The following is a 21,528-nucleotide window of genomic DNA, read 5'->3' as shown; positions in this document are numbered from 1 at the left end:
GCCCAAACTCAGTCCTGGAGGTGCCGGTGTACTGCAGATTTTAGCTTCAAGCACAGTAAACACACCTGGATCAAGCTCTATCTAGGTATACTAGAAGCTTCCAAAAAGCTATGTTGAGGCAAGTTGGAGCTAAACTCTGCAGGACACCGACCCTCCAGGACCAAGTTTGGGCACCCCTGGTCTAGATCAAACAAACCAAGGTAACCTAACTACTAATGTGAACACTTGAGCCCTATTTTTTTTTTTTTTTTTAAGTATGTAACTTCTTCCATTTGACAGAAAAATACACGCACACCATGGAAGGAGGTCACTATTCCTGGCCACATCAACTCCTACACCATTTCAGGCCTCAAAGCAGGTTTGACGTATGAAGGCCAGTTGATCAGCATTCTGCGCTACGGACCAAGAGAGGTTACTCGGTTTGACTTCACCACCACATATGGCTCTCGTATGTAGCTTTACATATGTATTATCTTTACTCCCTTTTCTTCAGTAATTTCCAAAAAGAAAAACAACTTCAAACAACTTCTTGTTCTCCAGTGGCCAAAGCAGAGGGTGAGACCACCCAGCCTCGACAAGTAGTGGACACCTCAGAGTCTGTTACTGAAATTACCTCCAACAGCTTTGTCATCTCCTGGGTATCTGCATCTGACACAGTGTCTGGATTTAGAGTTGAATATGAACTCTCAGAAGAAGGAGCTCAGAAACGTGTGCTTGGTGAGTACAGTTGAAGATATTCCATTGATAACAAAATGAATAGGAGAAATATCAATACTCTACAACCACTATGAAGATCATGGATATATACACTAGATATCGCATAGGAACCCTGAGCATGCGTCAATAGCGCCGCCACATTGGTACAGTGCTCCCGGGACAAGTGTCATTCAACCGCACTAGTCAAGACAGTGTTATTACGTCAAGATGCGGGACTTTAGCGCTGTCTACGGGTGTAGTAACGAGCAAACAAACAAAACAAAGCGCAAAGGCAGAACGTTTCATTGGTAATATTAATTTTTTTTCTGTTTTTGTTTGTTCTGAACTTTTGTGCTAATCAGGTCACGTTATTGATGATAACAGTCACTTACTGCATTCACCATATGGCAAAGCAGCACCAACTCGCACTAAACACTTGGCTTATGCTAGTTTTGTTTAATAAAATCAGCAAACAATGCAAAAGAAATTTGAAAACGAGATGCTGCGCTGCCAGAAACTTGTCGGCTAACGTTAGTGAAAGAGTCGTTCGGGGGATTCATTCACAAACGAGTCGCTCCCTTTGTCAGTATGGGAAGTGAAAGCAGGAGAGGAGGTGTGTTTCAGGACACGGATTAGATTAAATTTAACAGGGAGGGTGAATAGTACATTTCTGTACACACAAGCTTTTTGTCAGGAATGCCCGTGCGGTCACTGATCCATCAATGTAGAAAAGTGATGTAAAATTATAATTTTCGTAATTAGAAAAAAAAATACATACTAACATCCAGGAAAACTCCCGATCATAGATATATGTGTATATCTCTGGCTTTGGGTGGCCACAGTCCTCCACTGTACCTTGGTCCCGCATTCATTTTAAAGGAGCGCTACCCTGTAGCAAGATGGCGGCGCTTTTGACGCATTCCGTCCAATAGACAACAGTAGGCCAGGCGACATCTAATGTATATATCTATGAATAAAGATGGCAGTAGCTGTCTGCAGCTCTCACATGGTCACCCATTACAGCCAAGTAGGGTTGTGTCCGGATAGTACCTCGATGGGATACTACATGGGAAAACTAGATTACAGCCAGAAGAGGTGCTCGTGAGGCCAGTAGGGGGTGCTTACTCTGTGTGGATCCTATTGCCCCAGTATAGAGCCGAGAGACTAGATTGTCAGTGTACTATCCTTCGGAGGTCCTGACTCTCTGTGGTCATTAAAATTTCAAGGATGTCCTCTGAAATAAATAGGAGTGTGTCCCTGGTATCTTGGCCAAATTTGCCCAGTGGCCTCTGTCCATCATGGCCTCTTAACTATCCACATATTATCTAACTGACTTCATGGCTCCTCTCCATCAATAAGTTCAGAATGCACTGACTGGCTGCTGTTGTGTCTTCCAGGTGGATGCTGCACACTGATGATAGTTGTGGATATCTCCAAAAAAAAAATCTGTAAAGTGCTTTGAGTCCCCTGAAAAGTGCTATATAACTGCAACAAAATATTAATATTATTAATCAACAAGATGACTGTGAGACATTTTTTGCTTTAGAAAGCCTATTATGACTAGCTCGTCCAATGATAATTTTGGCTAAAGAATCCATTTGTGATGTCATTTTTGTCAGATTAGAATCAATTCAATTTAGTTTGATTTGCTCTGGTATGTTAAATAAAAAGGTTACATCCTTTTCTCACGAAAATGATGGCATTCAATATATTGTATAATTTCTCAATTTGTCCCCATTGTGCAGACCTCCCAAGAACAACTACATCAGTGAACATTCAGGATCTTCTGCCTGGCCGTAGGTACAACGTTGATGTTTATGAAGTCAATCCAGAAGGAGATACAAAACTCATCCTGACTACAACTCAAACCACTGGTAAGATCACTGTATGTAGTGTCTTAGTTCCTGCTTACAACAGCAAAACCTTTTTGATTGTTCAAAATTATATGTACTACACTTTTTAAAGATTCACATTTTAACCAGCCGTCAGAATGTGCCTTCAAATGAATCTCCTATCTATTCACAGCACCTGATGCTCCAACCAATCATGAGGTCTCAAATGTCCAGGAGACCTCCATTGTGATCAGATGGTCCAAACCCAAAGCACCCATTACTGGTATAAGATATGCAAACCAACATTTGGGATTTAAGAATGTCTTATAAAGTTGTCTTTTGAGCATGGTGTATTGGAATGTGGAATGAACTCTTTTTCAGGCTATCGTGTGGTGTACACACCCTCAGTCGAGGGCAGCAGCACTGAGCTCATCCTCCCTGAGACTCAGACATCGGTGACACTGGGTGACCTACGACCTGGCCTGTCATACAATATCAGCATTTACTCAGTGGAAGACAACTTGGAGAGCGAACCTTTGGTCCTGCAGGCAAGCACAGCTGGAGAGCAACAGCCCGGTAAGAGCTCCTTTTATGGAGAAGAGATTTTTCATTTTTATAGCTTTCTGCTGTTTCAGTTAGCCTGTTTGTCAAAATATTCTCCACTCACACGTTCCTAGTATTTTATCTCTGCATTAAGTTCAAAGAGCTATTATTAAGAGAATTTTACTAACTTTTCTCAAAGCTGGTAAAAATGCCCAAGTTTCTCACTCATGTGTAAAAATGTCTGTTCACAGTGAGAGCTGGCACTAGCAAATGTCTGAGCTGGGAGATTTAGAGCTTACTCAGGGCCAAAACAACCTTATAAGGATAACCAAGTTTCAAGTGTGTCTTTGGGGGCTCAAATGTCCAGTTGATGTCTTTTTAACCAAACACATGCTACTTTATGGGAACTGTGAAGTGGTTTCTTCCGTGAATGATCTTGTTTTCCATCTTAAAGCTCATACTCTACTATTTTTAAACAGTGCAAAAGCATACAGTGAAGATTTAGATGTTCCAGATTCAATTAATATTTTGTTGTATGAAATAAGCCTCACTATTTCTCTTGCTATGGTTAGGGATTTTCAACAGACCCTTAACCCAAGGTATACAAGTTCAAACACTAGTGGTGCAATGGTTCAATCAACTTATGTATCACACAACTATGTATCACAGTTTTAGGGTCCTGGTTTGATACGGTATGGTATCTGCTATGTTTAGAAAAAAAAATGGCTACAGAAAAATTCAAAGAAAAATGTACATATTTCTTGGGTAACAAACACCTGATAATGCAGCAGGATTCTGCAGCAAATTCTCTCAATTAAATAAAAGTAGGGATTAAATTTTGGAAATTTTATCTTTAAAAAAAATGCTTAAATTTCCCCTCAGTCTCAACCAATATGCAGATAATAACTGTGTTAACACATCTTAATAATTAAGCACTTTTAGAGTATTGATTACTTCCGTTTACATTATGGCCACATTACCAAGGTAACAATGCATTTTTATCAATAATGATTACAGAGAGCTCTATTATCGCTTATCAGCACCATCATAGTGAATGAAACTTAAGCAAAAAGAGAGCATTCGGCTTTTCTCACTTAATTCGGCGGGAACAGTTAGTCGAGAAAAAAAACTTTTCTAAGCAGACAGCGGGAAAACAGAGTAAATAAATATTAGGAGCAATCTGTTTGGAATAACCCAGCGGGGGCGTGACTGAAGTAACAGACCTGCTCCATGTCTGGGTCCGCATGGGACACTTCTGGGTCTGGACACCGACCCCTGATCTAGGGTATATTTGGCATTCTTTTTTTTGTGTGTGTCTCAATTTACATTAAGTGTCTGTTGAAACACTGATGGCAATGTGCTGTGGTCTCAGCTGCACTTTAGCGCCATGTGTTGTGCTGAACTCTCAGAAACTCCAAATACACATTGATATGTTAGGAAACATGATGTCAACAACAGATTTACATACTAAGATTTGATTGTAAGGTCTTCGCACGTGCAATACATGTGAAAGGTAACCAGAAGTGTACAAAGGGGGAGCGTTTTTGCTTTGTTGCAGCTGTTTTTATGAAGAAACTAAACATTAATAATGCATATTCTGAACTGCGGATCACAGGGCGAACTGAACTGTGGGAGGACAATAGGATGATTAGATTTTTTTTTACAGAGAACCATTGCATTCCTACCAAACCCTGCTACAAATTTTGTTCCCAGAACGTTCTGAGGACAACACCTAGTAAAGTTTCCAGAATGTAATGATCATGAGAGTTTTCTTTAAAGGGTTGGCGAACATTCATGATTCTGGAATTCATCAAATTTGGAAAAATGACATTTCCAGGATGTCCTCTCTTATTTGGAAAAGTTATTCTTCTACTTTCCTTTGTAGTAGAGTGCTAAAAGATTGCTATTTTGTTTTCCATCTTATCAACAGAGGAAATCCAAGCTCCCACAGACCTGCAGTTTTATGAGGTTACCGATGTCAAGATCACTATCACCTGGACTGGTCCTCCTAATGAGGTCTCAGGATACCGTGTGACTTTTGCACCCGTAAGCACAGATGGCCAGGCCCAGAGACCCCTTCAGCTTCCTGTGACACACAATGCTTATGCGGAGCTCATGCGCCTTCAGCCTGGCACACTCTACCGTTTCCATATTTATGCAGTCAGCGGAGGAGTGGAGAGTGAACCTCTGATCGGGGAGAAATCTACAAGTGAGTGTTTGAGTTTTCCAAAAGATCTTACATTTCGTTATTATTATGTCTATATCATCACAACATTCTCCTTCCTCAGAGCCTGATGCCCCTACTGACTTGCGCTTCACTGATATCACCGATGACAGCGCTCTGGTCATCTGGTCTTTCCCCAGAGCTCAGGTCACAGGTTATCGTCTCTTCATCAGCATCGGCAGCTCCAGTCCCAAACAGCTGAGAATTCCTGGCCACAAGTCTCAATACAAGCTCCCCAACCTTCAGCCTGACACCGAGTATAGAGTCACCCTGCACTCAGAGCAAGGAAACACTCTTAGCGAAGGAATTACTGATACTTTCAGAACAAGTGCGTAACCTTTTCTTCTGAGGCGAAACAAGTGCAGTAATGTTCTTCTGTGCCCTTAGAGAAGTATACTCTAATTTGCTTGTTTTTCAGCTCAGCCCACGGGTAATGCTCCTCGATTCAACACTGAAGTCACTGACACTGCTATCATCGTCACCTGGATCCCTGTTGCAAAATTCAGTTACAGGGTATAAAAGCTTTATGAACAATTCGTTAGTTGACACATCTATGGCTAGGAACTATACTCTCTGTGGTGTAATACGCAAGGAACTTTGCTGCTGTACCATGCCTGTAGCAGGTGCAACCATATTATATAGATTCTGTTGGTGCAAGTGTAAGGCCCAATCCCAATTCTATTTTTGTACCCCTAGCCCTTCCCCTTGGCCCTTAAAACCAAGGGTTAAGGGGAAGGGCTTCAAAATTTACCCCTAAGAATTGGGACAGCACTACAGCACCTGCACACGTCATCATACGTCATCATGATCTCTTGCTTGATATGAGATCAGATGATCACGACTGCTGTAGTTTTTTCGAAGGAGTCGAAATTTAACATTTAGCTTTTTTTTTTTTTTTACACGACGGTAAAAAACGAACGCAGTTATGAATATATTAAAACTTGTGTTTGTTTGTGTAAAAATTCATAATAATGACAAAAAAATACTAATTTGTGGATCTTACTTCCGGGTGCAGCTGTGGCTGGTGTATTCTGGCAAATTTTCTTACCCCTTGGTTTCGAGTGTGGTCTTGAAAAATCTTCATTTAAAGGAGTGTATACCCCTTGCCCTTAAGGCTGATTTATACTTCTGCGTCAAACGCCGACGTATGCTACGGCGCTGACGTGCACCTCACAAAAAATGTAACTACACCTCGCAATGACGCGTAGCGTAAGCTCTGTGATTGGTCGGCTTGGTAGCGCTGACGAGTCTGGGTGGGACCGAGAGCCGCGTGCATGGTGCAAGCCTGACGGAGCGATTGTTTACAAGTGTGGAGTCCCGTGAAGGAGCTCTGGATGAAAAGTTTTGATCTGTGTTTACCTCATAGTTAAAGTTGTTGCACGTCCGCCGGTTCCTGGCTCAAAATGAGCGAGTTTGAGCCACTTGTACATCCCGGAAGTGTTCAGGAAAAGCAAAACAACAGCGAAGAAACTTGACACAGAGGAACATTAACACCTCACTGCCAACTAGCGTTTCCGAAGTGTTAATGCAGACCAACAGAGACAGCGCGCAGAAGTATAAATGCACAGCTACGCGCGTTGCATGCGCCGTGGGTTACGCCGGTCACTTGACGCAGAAGTATAAACCAGGCTTTAGCCCTACGCCTTCAAGCTAAAGAGAATTAGGACACCACTACCCCTTCACGGGAACGCACAAAACCAGGGGAAGGGGTTAGGGGAAGGGCTAGAATTGTGATTGGGCCTAAGTTCTAGTGCTGGGGTCTAGTTTCGGGTTAATTTTAGCATGATTGCATTAAATAAAGCTTCTGGGTTTCATGTAAGGGAGGTGAAAAGCATGCAACTACATTGAAAACATTATATATCATAATAGACATTATCTGGTTATGATTCCAATTTGACTACCTGTCTAAAGAATATATGTCCTTTTCTCAGATGTCTGTGAAGCCTAGCCAAAGTGGTGAAACTCCCAGAGAAGAGACTTCTGGCTCAGGCCGGATTTACATTTCTGGACTGACTCCAGGACTGGAGTACATCTACAGCTTGCAACCCTTGTTCAGTGGCCGAAAACATGGCAGCCCTATCACAAACAAAGTTGTCACATGTAAGCTACTATGAGACTAATTTAAACCAGTCCTACTTTTGCCTGAATCTAAAGGTAGTTTATTTCTTGCTACAAAGACTGAGGTCTAGTAGATCCAGGGATAAGCTCTATTACAAGATATGAAAGGAACTGCTGTTCAAGAATAATACTAGACTTCATTCCTCTTTGCTTTTTCACGTTAGCCTTATCCCCACCAACTGATCTAAATGTGGAGCCTAACTCAGTCAACGGTGAACTCAATGTCAGATGGAGAGGCACCAAAAGTCCAGGTAAATATTGACTGTACACCCACTTCTTATCCTCGTTCACCCTTGATTCGAAGCAATGTGGTGGACCTTGGCCATATGTGTAGGCTGTGTATATGTGACCGTTTGATAATACAAAATTTTATCTCGGCTTTTCATTAGGATTATTAATTTCTTCAGCAATTTTTCCTTGCAATACTTCTATGCAATATTCCCTTTCTCCCCTCAGATATCACTGGCTACAGAGTGACAGGCACACCGATCAATGGGCAGCGTGGAGTTAGTCTAGAGGAGTCTGTACGAGGGGATGAAACCTCATGCATTCTGGAGAACCTGAGTCCTGGTGTTGATTACAATATCAGTGTCTACACTGTAAAAAACCACCTGGAGAGTGAGCCAATCTCGACTTCTGTCACGCAAGGTAAGATCCCATTAATGGTCAACATGTAAAGTAACAACAGACATAAAAAGGTAAGCTTGAGCCATGCTCTGCAGGATCGAAACCATCATAAATGATCCAGAGAATCACCTGATTATCATGGATTCACAGATTTAATTGGTCCCTCTTTATTTTGATGGTCCATTTGTTGAATTGAAGTGATTGTATCTACATGCCAACTAGTTCTCTTTAGATTATAAGTAGAGGGTTAGGTTGGGTTCAGTGCAAGTACTTGCAAAGTTTCTTATAGTCAGCTAAATGTCTGTTGAAGAAGCAGTATCAACAGATATTAAGCAGACAGTCTACTAATACTCAAATGGACCATCAAAATAAAGTGTTACCACTTAATTCAACCTCTCAAGACATCCATACAAGAAAGATGCCTTTTGTAAAAAAAATGTTCACGTGGACAGCAACTTGGCAATTGTTTTTTTTTTGACCTAATAGACTACTATAACAAATGTGCTTCAATTCAGTTCAGCTTTATTTGTATAGCGCTTTTACAATGTAGATTGTGTCAAAGCAGCTTTACATAAATGGTTATAGTAACTTCAGATCAAGAATAAAGCCACCTGGTATCAGAGTTGTCAGAATTGTCATGGTAAATCTTTTGCATTCTGTTTATGGTTCAGTGCCTATGAGTAGACTCAGGAATTTCACAAAGAATGGACAATTAAGGCCCTGTTTACACCAGTGTGTTTTAGTTTTAAAACAGCGTTTTAGAATGAAAACGATCCGCATCCACACTGGCGTTTCACCCAGTGTTTCTGAACAACTCTACACCAAACCACTGAAAGTGCACATCATGTGACCACACACACAAACACACTGGCATGCGCTGCAGCCTATCTAGCCAGACGAGAGCTGTGCTCGAAGTGTTCAAGGATCTACCGCTGGATCTAATCTCACTGTATTTGTTAAACGTGATATTCAATTCATCTTGTTGTCTATATCTTACAACATATTCCTTGACTTTGGTCTATTGAATATATACTTGTTCTCAGGTAACGTGTTTTGGCTAAGCTCAAACATTAATTAATAATTAGTTAATAATTAATGTAACCATGTACATTCTGTATATTGACTGATTGTTTGCTTTTATTTTCTAAAAATGTATAAACGTACTGTACGGTATACTTTATAATGCCCATTATTGATTATTAAAACTGATATTCAGCAAAAGAAAGGGTATGTTTCATATTGTCAATGAAAATGAAAGGAGGCAGTGATATTATCGGCTCCGTTTTGTTACAAATATGCATACAGTGAAGATGACTGTCATATAATGCAGCGCAATGCCTTAACATTTCGGCTGTCATATAATCCAGCGCAACACTTCAACATTTCGGCTGTCTGTTAGGTTGTTAATATCAAAATGAAAATAGCAGTTGCTTATATCATGTTTTCATTTTATTGTTAACATAGTGAAACAACACAGCCAGGGGGACGTGAATAAGGTTATAAAGTACACTGTTCCCTTTGAAGATTCACCAACATGTCCTCTGGAGTCTGTTTATCATATCAAACTTACGAAGTTTGAACTTACAAAGAGAGGATGCAGGACTGAACTGTGTGTATTCTAATTAATATTGAGGAAAAAGCCCCAATCAGAGAGGCGAACGTCCGCAGCCTCGCTTTCAAACTGAAACGCATTAGTGTAAACGTGGCCTAAATGGCAACTGGCTAGTAAAACTACAATAAAGGTTATATATAGTATCAAGTATTAAGCCTAACCCGGAAATTACTTCCTGTGATAGAGATAATAACTTGGCTATTGTCAAATAAAAGGGCACAAAGTCAATTAAAAAAGACCAAACAAGCAATGAATGGAAACACAACGCACCTCTCAACAGGTATTGTGCTATTTCTACAAGACTTAATGTGGCCAACATACTCTGTCCAACAGTTTGTGCCACTCATCACAGCCTATGCCTTAGGTGTCAAAGTACTGGAGGGCTGCAGCTCTGCACAGTTTTTCTCCAACCCTGATCATACACAGCTGATGAAGGTGTTCTTGAACACCTCGTTATTTGAATTAGCTGTGTTTGATAGGGTCAGAGCAAATCTGTGGAGAGCTGCGGCCCCCAGGAATTGAGTTTGAGACCTATGGCCTACGCTGTACCACATATTACTGCTTCTGCTCTGGTTAGACACTATCAGTCTAATCACACACTTTGGTTTTTGCTGTTGTTTAATCATTTCACGCATCATGGAAATAATTGTGTAATTCTCAACAAGCATGGCTGCTTCATTTATGGTGTTAATTGTTAGATAATATCAATTGCATTTGATTTTCTAAAAAAGTTTGAGCTTTGTGCATGTTTTCTGATGATCAGTTAGCTATTAGCATTGATGGCATGAGAACTTTAATTGCTGCTTGTCCAAATTAGTCACTGCTACTGCTTCTGTGTGTCTTGTCTTTTCTCCCTTACCCATGAATGCAACTTTGTAAACCCAATTAAAGATGTGCCCAAGGTGGGTGATCTCAGCTTTGTTGATTTTACGGACACCACGATCGGAATTAGATGGACCCCACTAAAATACCAAGCAGTTACTGGATACCATATTACAGTTGTTACGTCCGGCCAGAATTTTCCCATCTTGGAGGATGTGGTGAACTCCTCCGTCAACTATTATACCATTCGTGGACTGGAGCCAGGCATCAATTATGACATCAGTGTATCCACCATTACAGACGAGGCGGAGAGCGTACCCTCAGTGATCACACAGCAGACCCAAACTGGTGATTTATTCCAAATAGGTTTCTTATTACATTTTGAAGGATAGAACCCTCATCCCCCAAACCAATCCTTCGCTCAGACCACTTTCCTACATCAGAACATTGATGAATTTCTAGCGGTGTCTTTGTATTTGCATTCTTGAGGAATGCACTATGATAACTTCCACTAGGAGGGTTATCATATTGTTTGTATTTTACTTTTGTATTAGTAAAAAATTTAAAGGTTAAATAGCTTTTCTCATCAAATATTCATTGTAATTGTATGTTTGAACTAAATCCAATCTTTGCTGACAAATTTTTCAACAAATTTTAACGTCTTCTTGTTTAGCTGTTCCAGCCCCCACAAACCTGTACATTTCTGAGGTGGGCGCAGACAGCATGCATGTGTCATGGACCGCACCTTCTGTTCAGCCATCTGAAATTAGTCGATTTGTCATCCGCTACCATCCAACGAATAATGACGATGACACTCAGGAAGTCAACGTAGGAGGTGGCACCACTAGCTTCGTCCTTCAGAGTAAGTTTACTAATTACTCAATTAAAGCTTCTGTATTTTATTTAAGGAATATTGATGGTACATCTTAAACTTCACCTGCTGTTTCTCGTTTTCCTCAATTTAGACTTGCTGCCAAATACAGAGTATCTGGTGAAAGTGGTGTGCGTCTATGATGACAGAGAGAGTGAACCTGTAACTGGTATCCAGAAAACAAGTACGTATTCGAATTTAAGAAACAGTTTTAAGGGTGCTTTCACACTTGGATCGATTGCCTGGATCGTACCAAAGTTCAATTGTCCCCCCCTTCACTGCAAAAAAGGCTTTTCTTACTTAGATTTTTGTGTCTAGTTTCTAGTCCAAATATATAAAAATTCCTAAATCAAGACGAATTTTCTAGACAAGCAAAACATATTGTCTCATTTTGAGAGATAATATGCCAATATTAAGTGAGTTTTTCCTTAAAACAAGCAAAATAATCTGCCAATGGGGTAAGCAAAATAATCTTACGTCAAAAGAAAAAATACGATTATTTTGCTGACCCCATTGGCAGATTATTTAGCTTGTTTTAAGGAAAAACTCACATTACATTGGCATATTATTTCTCAAAACAAGACAATATGTTTTGCTTGTCTAGAAAATGCCTCTTAATATAAGAAATTTTAGATATTTAGACTAGAAACAAGACAAAAATCTAAGCAAGAAAAGCATTTTTTGCAGTGTTGCCACCTTCTCGGTTGGTTTGAGTTCACACTGACTTTTTTCCTTCTGAATGCCGGTACGCTTGCATCATCGAACTGCTGTTGTGTGTATGAGTGTTGCTACTTTAGGTGACAGACACAAAAGCAAAGCGCCAAAATGGAAAGATACCGCACATCGCGGTTGTTTTGCTTTTACTCAATCTTTTGGTTTTCGACAAACAAAAACCGACTCGCATCTATCTGCCGCAAAATATTATAACTGTTTAGAACAGGGGTCACCAACCCTGTTCCTGGAGAGCTACCTTACTGCACATTTCAGTTGCAATCCTGACCAAACTCACCTGTTTGTAATTATAAAGTGCTGCTTTAGGTACTATTAATTGGTTCAGGTGTGTTTGATCAGGGTTGAGACTGAATTCTGCAGGAAGGTAGCTCTCCAGGAACAGGGTTGGTGACCCCCGGTTTAGAACATAGCCCGATGTCTGCAGAATCTGTTTTGGAGGAGACAAGCTATCAATGTGATTGCCCTGGCTCAGCCCCGCTTGTCACCACGGTACAGTACGTGATACACAGACACACACACAAATGAACATTATGAAATTGATAGTTTGATGTACTCTTGGTAGTTCACTTCCGTTATTTGGTACGATTGCATTCTTACCAGAAGTGAACCATACCACAGTTTGCACGAACTGTACGCCAGACCATCTCTTTCAGGCAGTCTTGGGTACTTGATAGTGGGTGTGCACCTGAGCTCAGAAGACACATTCACACTAACTAAACGAACCGTATTCTGACATCAAACAAACCTGGGTGCAGACCAAAGGTGCTAGTGTGAAAACCCCCTTTTCTTTCCCTTATCACTATCTGTAAGTTTCCCCAATTGAATTCATTCCCCTCATCCACACAGAACTGGACTCCCCAACAAATCTGGACTTCTCTGACGTCTCCACCAATTCATTCACCGTGCACTGGATGGCCCCACGTGCAGTCATTACCGGTTACCGCCTACGTTATCAACCAACAAGTGGTGGGCGTGCTAAAGATGAGAGACTTCCACCAACAAGAAACTACTTCACGCTGGTGAACCTGGCCCCTGAGACAGAGTATACCGTTCATATTTATGCCGTCAGCAGCAATATAGAAAGTCTACCACTTACTGGAACACAAGCAACTGGTGAGAAGTCAGGAATTGAAATACATCTTCCTAATCTTTTGTAGTAGAATAATAAGACTCTTGTTTCTTCATTTAGTTTCTGATGCTCCCACTGACCTGGCTGTGACATCCTCCACACCCACCAGCATTACCATCTCCTGGGATGCCCCGGCAGTTACCGTACGCTATTACAAGATCACACATGGCGAAACTGGTATGAGAAATGGTCAATGGACATCGTCTTGTATTCAGTTATTGCAAGTTCAGTTGAAGTTAATAGACTTTACTGACTCCCAGGTGAAAGAGATGCACCGAGAGAGTTCACTGTTCCAGGAACACAGTCTTCTGCCACCATCCAGGGTCTGCGGCCTGACACAGATTACACCATTACGCTGTATGCTGTGACAGGAAGAGGGGACAGCCCAGCATCCAGCACACCAGTTATCATCACACACAGGACTGCGGGTGGAAGTAAGCACACATGCTAAAGGCATTTGTATCAGGGCTTTCTGACTATTAATGTTTTTTTATGGCTTTTCTTCACTTTCAGGCATTGCGTCGCCATCAGATTTAGATGTTACAGATATTCAAGACAATACCTTGACTGTACGCTGGACCCCAGCTAGAGGTCCCATTACAGGGTACAGGGTAACAGGGACACCCAAGGGTGGGCAAGGTCCTACATTCTCTGAACTAGTTGGCCCTGGTGAGAGACTGCTCACTTTTTACAATATTTTTTTTATTCTTACAGCTATGATGGTGGTTTGGAAGAACTGCTCAGCATATAGACGTAACAAAAAATCTGTTTCCCCTTTTCTTAGAGCGTACAGAAATGACCATCCATGGCTTGGTGCCCACGGTGGAGTATACAATCAATGTGGTTGCTCTCAGCCAAGAAGGAGAAAGCACACCAGTGGTCCAAAAAGCTACAACAAGTTAGTGGTTTTATTATATTTTAATGCACCTAACATAAAAAAAAAAAAAAATCATAGTTCTGGTTTAAGTTGAACAACTGGAGTTAAGTGTGCATCTCAATGGGTTCATGGACTGTTTCTTGTAAGGACCAAATTATCAATCGTCCGGTGAACAGTGCAAAGCTTTAGTTACTATTCCAAACCCCTCTACACATACTCCGTTACTTTGTCCTTCTTTCTAGCTAATGAACAGAAACCAAAAGACCTGACCTTCACTGATGTGGACTCTACCTCCATGCTTGTGAAATGGAATGTTCCACGGGTTCCAGGAGTGACCTCCTACAGGGTTCTGTATTCTAGTCCGGAGGAAGGCGAAAGAGAGTACCAACCTGCCTTAAGTGGACGTGATAACAGTGTGCTTCTTCAAGGTCTGAACCCCGGAACCATGTACATCATTAAAGTTATTCCAATGAAAGGACGCAACCCACTTCAAACCCTTGAGGGCATACAGCAAACTATCCAAGAAGACACTCAGCGCATTGGTATGGCATCTCTCAATTCAAATTAGCTTTTTCAGTTAGTCAGGTAATAGAGTTGAGTGTTGTTGGAGATCTGTCCTGATTCTAATCCTTTTACTTTTTCAAGCTGTTCCTGCTCCCACCGATATTCAGTTCTTCGACATCAGTCCGTCTTCCTTTATTGTGTCATGGCAAGCACCCAATTCCAGACTTTCTGGCTATCGTGTGGTGGTCACCCCAAGGAATCAGCTTGCCACATCCAAAGAAATGACCATTTCACCAGACTCTACGCAAGTCTTAGTGCCTGGGCTTGTGGTAATATGTCTAACTTTTGCAAATAACTAATCTAATAATCATTTTGGGCACAAGTAAAAGTAACACAGTGAAAATATTGGGGCTTAACATCTGTTGTTTATTAACAGGTGGCAACCCCTTACAATGTACATGTCTATGCACTGAGGGGTTCAGACAGCAGTCCCCCTCTTACTGGAGAAATTACCACCGCCGACAGTAAGTATGTTTTCAGTAATCTGGATTATAGTTGAATGATTTTTGAAATCATTATCCTGTATTTAAATGAAACGAATGTGTTTGGCTACACAGATATTACCCCTCCTCGCCGAGTACGTATCAGTGATGTAAAAGACACCTCATTCACTCTCGCATGGCGTGCCGTCAATAATGAGCCAATGACAGGATTCCTTATTGAAGCCACGCCCAAAAATGGAGGTTACCCCACCTTTAGACAAACTATTCCTTCTGACAGACGTACCTATGTTGTCACTGGTAAGCAACTATACATAATGCCCAAAAAATTGTCAACCACTGGATAAACTAACCCAGGGATTATAAACTTAAAATATTGGATGCAAAGACACTTCATTTAAAGTATACTGTGGTTATTATTGTTTTAGTGTCTAAAATGTATGAAGTTTCTTCAATTTATTACAAACTTTTGTTTTTTTTTATGATGTTGGGGTATTGCCAATAATTGAAATAACTGTATTCCATACATCAGGTTTGCATCCAGGTGTCATGTATGTGGTCAACATGTACACAGTAAATGGAAACATGAGAAGTCCTCCTTTCACAATGACTGTAAACACAGGTACAAAGTAGCTTTACCTAAATAGTGCTGATTTGAGGTGAATTCTCAAATTTAATTGACTGACATTGCTCGCTATGACCTTAAACTTTTATTTTCACTCTATGCAATTACAGCACGTCCAGCTGTTCAGTCTCCAACCAACCTCCAATTCACCTCCCTAACCCCTAATTCCATCTCCTTCACTTGGCAAGCCCCTCCAACACACATCACAGGATATTATATTACTTATGAAGAATCAGGTGGCTCACCTCGTGAGCTTTTTCCACGCAATAATGTTGGCCAGAACTATGCCACTATAGCCGGTAAGACACACATTGCATCACATTACAACCAGATGTGTAATAGACAGCAGTAAATAAATAAATATCTTAATTTGTCTTGTGAATATATTTGTGATTTTTAAATTCAGGTCTAAAACCAGGCACTGAATACATTATTAAGATCATTGCCCTTCTGAATAACCAGAGAAGCGCACCACTAGTTGGCACAGCCACAACTCGTAAGTATTTACTAATATTCAATTCAATTTCAATTCAGCTTTATTTGTATAGCGCTTTTACAATGTAGATTGTGTCAAAGCAGCTTCACATAAATGGTCATAGTAACTGGAACAGTGTAGTTCAGTTTTTAGTGTTTAAGTTCAGTTTAGCTCAGTTCAGTGTGATTTAATCATTACTGAGAGTTCAAACCCTGAAGAGCAAATTCATCGATGCGTAGCTCTACCATTCCTGAACCATGCGAGCCAGTGGCGACAGCGGAGAGGGAAAAAAAACTTCACCTGATGGGAGTGAAGAAAAAAAACCTTGAGAGAACCAGACTCAGTTGGGCACGACCATTTTAATTTCTCCGCTGGCCAAAAGTCTTGTGCAGAGCTTTAGTCACCGTGGTGGAGGAATGTAAAGAATTCCTTGTTGTAAGCCATATTCTATAAAAATGTCTGCATTATGTAAAACGTTATAGCATACATCGAGATACAAGGAATACTGTTGAATGATACAAGCCAAGGAACAAGGGTTTGGGGTTTGCAAGCATGATGGCTACTGCAGTATAAACAGCACAGCAGCTTGGATTCTTGGAAATCTTGGATTTTGTGAAAGCTTTGATATTGCGCTGGCTTGCATTTCAATTGTACACCTTGCAAAGCCACATATTTTTAAAGCTGCTTAGCTTTTTAGAACTAAATGCAAAAAGAATCTAATGTAAACCGAAGTTAGCTGCATATTTTTGCACCAAGCTGGCAGAACTGCTATCTTACCACTACCTTTTTTAAACTAAAGTGTTCCCTCATCAAAAGATTTGATCAGTGTTTAAGGGGCTGGTCCATCCTGATTACTGTATGACTTTTAATGATTAAAAGTATAATTTTAACTAGTCATCTTTGCCTTAAACTTTATACAGTGTTTAAAATTCAGACTCTTGTTTGGCAAAACCAAATAATGCATTTACTTATTTTAATTGCAAAGCTTTGCAATTTTAAGAAAATTCTTGGATCTACTCCCCTTTTTTATTTGACTGAATCTTCAGTACCTTACTGCTTTGCAACTAGGACTGCTTCCTAACCTGCTGCTTTGCTTTTAATGCTTTTTCCTGCCTAGAGCTGATATCCGGTCTACCTAGCCTGCCCAGTCATGGTGGCCGAGACAAGCTGGATGTGCCAGAGCCTGACAACAGAATTAATACAGTGGGTCCTACTGGTCATGATTCAACGGATGCGCACGGGCAGCACGTGGAGTACACCGAATACAATAATCAGCCCAAACAACCCAACATAGGTTACCAGCCTCAAAATCGTCAGCCAATCTCTCAACCTAACCAACCTCGACCACAGCCTTATGTGCCTCAAGTTGGAGAGACCCTAGTCTATGTCCCCCAGGTGGGACCCGATGGGGGTCGTGTGCCTCAAATTATTCAGGTTAGTGAGAGGCCTGGCGATGGCCATACTTTTGGTTTTCCAGAGGACAGGACAGGAAGGCCGCAGGAAGCTCAGACCCAGACTACCATCTCATGGCAGCCCTTCCAGCAGAGTTCTGCCTACCTGGTATCATGTCAGCCAATCACCCATCCAGATGAGAAGATGTTCCAGGTAAAGAACAAGGAAGTATATAAAGGTTCCAGAATTTCTTAATCATCTTACCCTTGCTTTTAAAACTCACAATTGCTTGTTTTGCAGATGCGTGTCCCAGGAACATCCACAACTGCCACTCTTATTGGTCTCACCTCTGGTGCGTCCTATAATGTCATTGTGGAGGCCTTGAAAGGAGCCCTCAAGCACAAAATCCTAGAGGAAGTCGTCACTGCTGGAAATACAGGTAAAAAAGGAAATTCAAGCTTTGATGAAAGCTTAATATGCATACATATCTGATGCCGACATTGTTCCCTTCAACCCAACAGTTCCAGGAGATGCTACATCCAGCAAGGACTCGTGTTATGACACTTTCACGGCCACTCACCACGATGTCGGAGCGGAATGGGAGCGCATGTCTGATACAGGCTTTAAACTCTGGTGTAGATGTCTTGGATTGGGAAGTGGACATTTCAGATGTGACTCTTCCAGTAAGTTATTTTAAAGGTCCCGTGAAGCTCATTGAAATGTACATTTCAAAGGAGCTCCTCCCCTTTAAAAAAAAAAAAAACAGCCAGTGTTTAGAGCAGGGGTGTCCAAACTCTGTCCTGAAGGCCCAGTATCCTGGGGCCTCATGTACGAAAGCTTGCGTGGAAATCATACTAAAACCTTGCGTACGCACATTTACTGTAAATGTGCGAACGCAGAAAAAAATTCAGATGTATGAAACACTGCGTACGCCAAATCCCACGCATATTCTTTGTACATCTGAATGAACGTGAAACTAAGCGCAACATGCACGAGCATAAAACCCCTCCCTGCCTCCTCCCCCGTATGAATGACTCTACTTTGGCAAAGCCCAATGAAAAAGCAAATGCAAAAGCAAGCAATAAGAGAAACTTTGAACAGAATGTGAATTGAAGGTGCTGCTTTCGGAGGTAGACCGGAGAAAAACGGTGTTATTTGCAATTTTGTCCTCCGGAATTAATAACAAAAGAAAAAAATAGAGTGGGGAGAGTTTAGCTGATGCGGTTAACACAGTTGGGTCTGAACATTGCACTGTGGAGTTAAAAGAGAAATAGTGTGATTTATAGGTGTAAAATGTTGTATCCACTTTAACTATCTAAGTGCGAATCCAGCATCTGATGAACTCTTTCTTGTTTTTTTCCCCCGCTGCATATCAGATTTTGCCAACTATTTATCACGAGATAGACAAGTAGGAATCATTAATAAGTCTGTGCATCATATTTTATTGGCACATTTATTGAATGGAAATGTTTCTGATTCACGCTTGCAAATTCATCTTCAGATAGTGTCTTTATAGCAATGTGCATGCGGTAGATCGCTCCCATTACAATGGGAAAACAGGCGACCGCTGCAAATTGCGCTTTAATGTTTGGCTGGTCAACTATACGGTATGGAAATCTTATATACCTGCTAGATGAACCCGTCTCATACAGCTGCCACTGCAAGGCTCAGACACGTTGTAGAGTGCATTTTAACACAACTGCCTCTAGGAGTCGCCAATGGAAATAAAACAGACACGCACAAAAAATGTGCGTACGCCAGCCATAAAGCTGCCGTGGAGCTGCGCACATTCCCACGTTCAGTTCATCGTTAGTAAATCCAAACGTGAGCGATTCTGAGCGTGAAACCTGGCGTACGCAAAGTTTTTGTGCGTACGCAGCGTTGATACATGAGGCCCCTGGTGAGTTTAGCTCCAACCCCAATTAGACACACCTGAGCTAGCTTTTCAAGTTCTCTAAAATCTGCAGGACACCGCTCCCCAGGAATGAGTTTGGGCACCCCTGGTTTAGATCATTTGATTGGTCAGAAAATTTTATAAGAAACTGAAGTATGAGGTGATTGATCATTGATCTACTTACCTGAAAAATTACAAACTGCAAGCTTTCGATATTCAAATCTTCAAAGTATGAAATGTTGTGTTTGATTTCACAAGTACTTTAAAGGTACAATAGTGTTTTTTGCTCTGTAGGCAGTTTTTATAATGCTTCCTGCATCTTTTCAGAATGGTGTCACGACAGCGGAAATAACTACCGCATTGGCGAAAAGTGGGAGCGTCGGGCAGAAAACGGTCACTTGATGAGTTGCACTTGCTTGGGCAATGGCAAAGGAGAGTTCAAGTGTGAACCACGTGAGTTCTTCCTCTAAACAGACACTCTAAGGTCAGGTTTGGTCACTTCCAAGATCTGGATGTAAATGTTTCCATTTCGGTGTAGATGACTCCATATGTTACGATGATGGAAAGATGTACCAGATTGGAAACCAGTGGCAGAAAGAATACTTGGGGGCCATCTGCACTTGCACATGCTATGGAGGACAACAGGTATAAACAAGCAACTTATGTCCATATACACCAGGGGTGTCCAAACTCAGTCCTGGAGGGCCGGTGTCCTGCAGATTTTAACTCCAACTTGCCTCAACACACCTGCAAGGATGTTTCTAGAAAGCCTAGTAAGAGCTTGATCAGCTAGCCCCGGTGTGTCTGATCAGGGATGGAACTAAACTTTGCAAAACACCGGCCCTCCAGGACCGAGTTTGCATATGCCCGATATACACAGAAAGATTATATTTTAATTGACAAATCAAAGAGTGTGTTTAAAACATGGCTCTGAAATTAAATGTGCTGCTTCTCAGGGTTGGCGATGTGAGAACTGCAGAAGGCCAGGTGCTGAGATAAATGCTGACTTGCTTAGGCCTGTGCGCCTTAACAACGGCCAAAGGGTGGTGAGTATCTGTGTTCATTCAAGCATTTCAAATGGCCATACACATTCAAATACAAAGTTATCATGACACATCTATGCACTCACTATGAGCTCAGGAATCTACTTCATGCTAAGTTGCAGTCAGCAATACTTGAGGACAAATGTAGCTGTGCACAATGCAAACCAATAGAAATAATAACCGAAAAAAAACAACCGTTTTATAGTACCCAGCAAGCAGTTTCTGTTTTAAAAAGATGTCTAATAGACGTCTAAACATAGTCATCTTGGCTAAAAGAAGGCTAAATTTGGACTGTCAGTGAAAATCTAATAGACGTCTAAGAATAGACCAAAATTAGACTAGTCAGCAAATAAACAGAAATGAATGACTACACGTGTAAACTCCATCTAATCTGTCTATTTGACAGTCTATTTGTCTAGGCTTATTCTTAGATTCTTAGATTTTCACAGCCTAAGTTTAGCCTTGTTTTAACCAAGCTGCCTACGTTCAGATGTCTATTAGTCGTCTATCAAACACAAAAGATGTTAGCTGGGTAATATCTTTTAAAAACATCTCACAAACACTGACAAAAAGAATGGTCAAACAAGTACCTATACAAACTGACAGGGTATGAATGAGCGGCTGCAACTCGTTTCAGAGTTGACTTCAGTATTTGTAGCGCAACTGCTTACAGTTTATTGCTGATTAGTGTATGTGTGATACAATAAATCAATAGAGCTCAATGGGATTCAGCCTCTCTTGTCCTAAATACCCAAAAAGATTTGCGCTGTAATGACACCGTCCCGTTCTCTATTGCATATAGTTTCTAAAAGGGGAACTATAACACTATAACCTTTATTAATAGCTTCGCAAGTCCTTAAAGGGATAGTTTATCTAAAAATGCTAATTCTGCCATCATTTTCTCACCCTTCACTTGGTCAAAACCTATTTGGGTTTCTTCTGTTGTACACTAAAGATGATATTTTGAATAACGCAGGTATTTGCCACCAACAGACTTCCATAGTAGGATCAA

At 41.0% G+C, this 21,528-nt stretch overlaps 1 protein-coding gene across 3 annotated transcripts in view; it reads left to right on the top strand.

Moving 5' to 3' along the window:
* fn1b (fibronectin 1b) overlaps positions 1-21,528 on the top strand; it is a 38,938-nt gene that overhangs the window by 15,716 nt on the left and 1,694 nt on the right. Inside the window, exons 14-44 of one of the 3 annotated variants that reach the window (XM_005160284.5) lie at positions 280-448; positions 541-717; positions 2,442-2,570; positions 2,722-2,811; positions 2,910-3,104; positions 5,002-5,280; positions 5,360-5,623; positions 5,714-5,808; positions 7,227-7,395; positions 7,578-7,664; positions 7,870-8,061; positions 11,148-11,336; positions 11,440-11,529; positions 12,924-13,190; positions 13,267-13,383; positions 13,467-13,640; positions 13,720-13,875; positions 13,991-14,104; positions 14,326-14,625; positions 14,729-14,916; positions 15,024-15,111; positions 15,205-15,387; positions 15,620-15,709; positions 15,823-16,011; positions 16,119-16,208; positions 17,305-17,792; positions 17,880-18,018; positions 18,101-18,262; positions 19,801-19,926; positions 20,012-20,118; positions 20,430-20,519. In XM_005160284.5, the coding sequence (XP_005160341.1) occupies positions 280-448; positions 541-717; positions 2,442-2,570; positions 2,722-2,811; positions 2,910-3,104; positions 5,002-5,280; positions 5,360-5,623; positions 5,714-5,808; positions 7,227-7,395; positions 7,578-7,664; positions 7,870-8,061; positions 11,148-11,336; positions 11,440-11,529; positions 12,924-13,190; positions 13,267-13,383; positions 13,467-13,640; positions 13,720-13,875; positions 13,991-14,104; positions 14,326-14,625; positions 14,729-14,916; positions 15,024-15,111; positions 15,205-15,387; positions 15,620-15,709; positions 15,823-16,011; positions 16,119-16,208; positions 17,305-17,792; positions 17,880-18,018; positions 18,101-18,262; positions 19,801-19,926; positions 20,012-20,118; positions 20,430-20,519 (5,193 nt within the window). 3 annotated transcript variants of the gene reach the window in all.

Source organism: Danio rerio, chromosome 1, assembly GCF_049306965.1.
Source record: "Danio rerio strain Tuebingen ecotype United States chromosome 1, GRCz12tu, whole genome shotgun sequence".
NCBI lineage: Eukaryota > Metazoa > Chordata > Actinopteri > Cypriniformes > Danionidae > Danio > Danio rerio.
This window is presented reverse-complemented; position numbering and strand designations above follow the sequence as displayed.